Consider the following 5,171-nt stretch of genomic DNA (forward strand, 5'->3'; position numbering starts at 1 on the left):
GGGAAGGTGACTTCGAACCCGACCTAGTGGTGGCCATTTATAGAAGAAGAGAAGACAATGTGGGAGGAACAACTTACAGAGTTTATGGAAGATAATGGAGATAGTGGCATAGATGGGAGGTTGAAAAATCGTGGGTTAGGGCTTCGGACGGGATGATCGTGGGTTGTGGTAACGAAGAACCAAGGAAAGAGAAACAGAAAATAAAAAAAAATAATAAACAAAAAAGAAAGCAGAAGTTATGGAAGTGGTGGCGTGTAAGAAGAGAGAAAATCATGACATAAGCATGGGGATAGTTATATTTGTAATTATGAAACTTTTGAAAATGTAAAATTAAAAAATAAAACTTGTATAAAAGTTTCAATAACCGAGTATTGACAAAAAAAGTAAAAAAAAAAAGGCAAAAAAAGGCACCAAGTAGTGTAAAAATCCCTAATATTATTTGTTTTACTATAGGAGGAACTCATATATTGTGTAATAAAATTTATCTGTAATTAAGTTTATCATGTATACTATGTGTATACTAATTGTAGAAATGATACAAAAGTGTATATATATTTTAGTTGTAGGAAACTGAAGGGAGCCACGACCATCCGTACCATAGCTGCACGTCTGCTCTTGAATCTAATTATATATGTTGGCCAAACGAGATTTAGTATATTTATTTTTGAGGCTTTAGAGCATGTTTGGTATTGTTTTCTGTTTTTTGTTTTAAAAAATTGTTTTTAGAAATGAGAACAAAAAATAGTTTTTGAATTTTTTAAAACACAAGTCACGTTTGGTTAGTGATTTTTAAAAACAATATTGACCAAAAGTGAATTGGTTTTTAAAACAGAAAACAACATTTTGTTGTTTTCAAAATTCTTATTTTTTGTAACTTTGTTTTCTGAAAACTGTTTTTAAAAAACAAGGCCAAACAAGTCAAATTGTTTTTAAAAACAATTTTCTGTTTTTAAAAACAAAAAACATTTTTTAGTTATGATGCCAAACATGAACTTAGCTTCTCAAAGTTTTCATGCCTAGTTTCATATTTTCACTTACCAATATAGATGGTTATTTGGCGATGCTTTTAATTAATTAAGTCCAGTTTTATTTAAAAGAGTTTGTTGACCTTGTTAAAGGTGTTTTGGTTGGAAGGTCATCACCGTAGTTCTTTCAATAAAAGATTACATCTTCTTTTCCCTTAGGTTTTTTCCAATCAAACTGTCCTTTTTTTCTAAGTGGAAAATTTCATCTGATTCCATCTTTTAGTTTTACTATAACAAAGAGAATAAGAAGAACACTACCAAACCCCATTATGGAAATATACTTTTTAAGTGTAAAGTGGTCAATCCCAATGTCTGGCTGAGATTTAACCATCATTCTTTACCAGCTAATGATTTGCTAAATTTAAAACATTGAACAAACTTTTTTTTTTCTGCTATTTACAAATATGAAAAACATAAAATAAAAGTTTTCAAATGTATCACATGGAAATATAATTACACTAAATATAATATTTTTTTAAGAAAAAAACTTAAAAATTTACTTCTATATAATTAAAATTAGTTTGTTAATAAAATAAATTATTGATGAAAAAATTGATTTTTTAATGAAATCATTGTAAATAAGAAGAAATACCAACATGTCAACAAAAAAAAAAAAAAGAAGAAGAAGAAGAAGAAATACCATAAAATTTAAAAAACTCGTATGTTAAATAGGATACCTTTGACTTCTATGGTATATGTTTTAAACAAAGAGAAAAAATGTTTAAAATATTAAATATGAGATTTAAAAAAATATGTATAATAATATCACAAACCTAAGCCTATAAAAAGTGAAAAAAAATTCCTTATAAAAATAAATAAAATTAAATTTGCTATATTTAATTAGTGAAAAGCTTTTAACTTCCTATGTAATTTTTGAAAGGAACCATTAAACTAATTCAATTCTCATTATTTCATTATCTAATTAGGAATTTTTCCTAAAATAACACATTTTAAGTTTATTATTAATATTTTTATATTTTACAAAAATAAAGCGATGATAGCCAATTTTGCAATTTAACAATTTTTTTAGTTACTTGTTAGATTATTTATTTCGGAAATACAATTCTGAAGGGTTTTTTTTTTTTCTTTTTTCCTACGTATCAAATATATAAAAAAGAGTAATAAATAATTCAATTTTTACAAAATCTTATCGGATGTAAAAAAATTATCTAAAGATTCTATCAAAAAAAAAATTATCTAAACATTATTTAACCCCCCAACAAAAAATTGAAAAGAAGAAAAAGGAGAATTGCAGCATAAGAATCTCAATTATGACATTTAGTGCTCAATCTTTAGGTGTCTAATAACAAGTAGAATTATTTAAACATGTTATACAAGCTATACTTCATTTAATTTAATAACTTGAGACCTTTCTTAAGACAATATGGTAATATTTTGAAGGGAAGAGAAAGTAAGAGATTATTTCATGCCAAAACTTACAAGAGGTACTAGCTAAGCAATACATAGGATAAGGACATTAAGCTAGGAAAATACAAACATGTTATACAAGATATACTTCATTTAATTTGTGACAGAAAAAAGGAGGATTAAAGGCTTAAAATCTTAAAGGACAATTGACTGCGGCTTGCTTTTTCGTTTTATTTTTTAACTCCTGATAAGTAGTAAGCCGATAGCTGTTACTATAAGAGTGGAGGGAAAGCCAAACTTGAGATGAGTCCAGAAGGAGAGAGTGAAGCCAACTGGCTTAGCCCGACGAGCCTGCTCGCATACAATCAAGTTTGCAGCTGAGCCCAACAGTGAGAGGTTCCCAGCTACTGTGCTAACCCAAGCCAATATGAGCCATGCCCTTTTCTCTTGACTCGGAGATATGGCTGCTGCTGATGCTGCCACTCTTCCTCCAAGTAAGAGAACTGTAGGAAAAACATGTATAGATCAGTAACTAATAAAGAAAACATCACTTCAAAAGGGCCTTATAAAAAACAATCATTATTATAATTAGTACTCTTTATTACTTACCTGTAGGTACATTTGAAGCAACATTTGAGAGTATTAGTATGACAATGGCTAGAACAGCTATCCCACCAGCATGATCAATTCGTGCATGAGGCTCCATTATAGTCCACAAAGTGCTGGGAATTCCTGTTCTGTTAAAGCCATCTACTGTGATGAACATTCCACAGAAGAAAACTAGGAGAGAGTAGGAGACCTTCACATGTCAAAAATAAAAACAAAAAAGAAAAAAAGAATACATGTTATAAAGGTTACTTGTATATGAAGTAATTAAAGAGATATATATATATGAATTTGAAAATACTTAGGCTACTTAGCTGCACTTTACCTTGTCAAGACATGGTCCAGCATCCTTGAAATCAAGAACCATAAGAACAAGTGCTGCTGTAAGTACAGTCCATGACATGTTTAGCCCCATAAGCAATGCAACGACCATTCCAAGAGTGACAAGGTAAAGACAAGCTTTCCATGATTTTCTCCTCCATTTCTTGATCAAAGTTTCTTTTTTCTCAGCTGGCTCAATGGGGATGCCATTTTCGATACAGTTAGCCATTTCTTGAAGTCCATGTTCTCCTTCCAAAGCAATCTTTTCCTCCAACTTTCTTGCAAAAGAATCAACTGCAGCCCCTTCTCTAGAACAACCACTTAAGTTCCTCCCAGACTCAACATCACCACCACCACATGGAGATCTACGAATATTTCCTTCGCCCGCGGTTGCATACAAGCTCACTTGGTTTGGTGAGCTTCTGAACTCAGAAGTGGGATTATTGTCCTCAAAAGATGGCCTATGTGACATGTGAACTGGTGAGAATTGGTGTGAGGCTGCATCATCAGGACATTTCACCTCCTCCAAAGCTGTTTCTTCATCTTTCTTCATGTATAATATCTTCCAATACATGCCTAAAAGAATCAAAGCATTAACAACAATCCCCACAAGCATTGCAGGGAGAATTCCCAATATAAAGTCCCCGAAAGATATGCCACTCTGAATAGCAATAATCAGATTTTGGGGGTTGCCAATTGGAGTAGCAGAGGATCCAACATTAGCACTTGAGGCCAGTGCTAGCAACAAAGGGTGAGCTGGTATGTTGTTTTCCCTAGCAACTTTTAAGATAAACTCAGTAAGAAGAACACAGCAAGTGTCATTAGTGAAGAGTGCACTTGTTACAGCAGTGAAAATGCAGATTCTGCATAACAAGTCTTTGGCCCCGCGACTCTTCCACGAAAAAAGTATGCCCAAGTACTTGAAAGCATTGGCTCTTTCTAGATAGATACTCACCACCATAGTCCCAAAAAGGAGGCCAAGAACTGAGAGATCAATGGCTGCATATGCTTGTGATGGTGTTATGACTCTGAAGATGATCATCAACATGCCGCCGAGCAGCGAGCCTGCTGTTCTTCCAATTGGCAGAAATGGAACTGCAGGAAACACTGCTAGAATCCAAAAGAGCCCAAAAGCAATTGAGCCAAGAACAACTTTCTCAGGTGAAGCCAAAGTCATTTTCTTGTTGCTGATCAATGTTTTTCTTGCCTAGAACTAGTGTTTATTTAACACCTGTTTATAATGAAAACAAATACATGCAGCTTATTCAGGAAAAAATATATGCAACTGATTCTGTTACTAAAAATATCTATATCACTAGCTAGCTTATCTAATGCATCACTAGAAAAGAGAACAAAGTATTTGATTCCCATAGAATTATGGCTGTGTTCTGCATATGCATGGATACAGTCCTATGATAAAGGTTCTAGAATGAATGACATGAAAAGAAGAAAAAATCTGATTGAAACCAGAAATATTTTACCAAAAATATCAAACTACATGAAAACAGATACTGAGTTGCTACTAACAAATTAACCAGTCTATTACATGAAACATGTAATTAAGTGCATAGAAGCTGAAAACTAGTTTTGATTTGTTCTTCTCATAATAAATAAGACAAAGGGTCACCTTAGTTTGATTCCTGTAAACGTGTATTTAGCTCTAAAGAGAAGAGAAAAGGTAGCTAAGGGAGAAGAAGTTTTTATCAGACTAAAGAATTTTTGCACTTTGAGTTGCATGTGCGGTCCAAGCACCTAACTATATAAGCAAATGGAGAGTCACACATATATATATACAAGTTCATCGGTTAAGAATACTATAAAACAAACGTGCATGCATATACACTTAAAAAT

At 32.4% G+C, this 5,171-nt stretch overlaps 1 protein-coding gene across 1 annotated transcript; it reads right to left on the reverse strand.

Annotated features, from left to right (window-relative positions):
* Positions 1 to 2,356: 2,356 nt before the first annotated feature.
* LOC115717210 (silicon efflux transporter LSI2) lies at positions 2,357 to 5,171 on the reverse strand. Its single transcript, XM_030646172.2, has 4 exons — positions 4,948 to 5,171; positions 3,325 to 4,551; positions 3,003 to 3,192; positions 2,357 to 2,896 (listed from the first exon to the last, which is right to left on the reverse strand). Exons 2-4 carry the CDS (start codon positions 4,495 to 4,497, stop codon positions 2,631 to 2,633), a joined length of 1,629 nt encoding a protein of 542 aa, XP_030502032.2. The 5' UTR covers positions 4,498 to 4,551; positions 4,948 to 5,171; the 3' UTR covers positions 2,357 to 2,630.

Source organism: Cannabis sativa, chromosome 5, assembly GCF_029168945.1.
Source record: "Cannabis sativa cultivar Pink pepper isolate KNU-18-1 chromosome 5, ASM2916894v1, whole genome shotgun sequence".
Lineage (NCBI taxonomy): Eukaryota > Viridiplantae > Streptophyta > Magnoliopsida > Rosales > Cannabaceae > Cannabis > Cannabis sativa.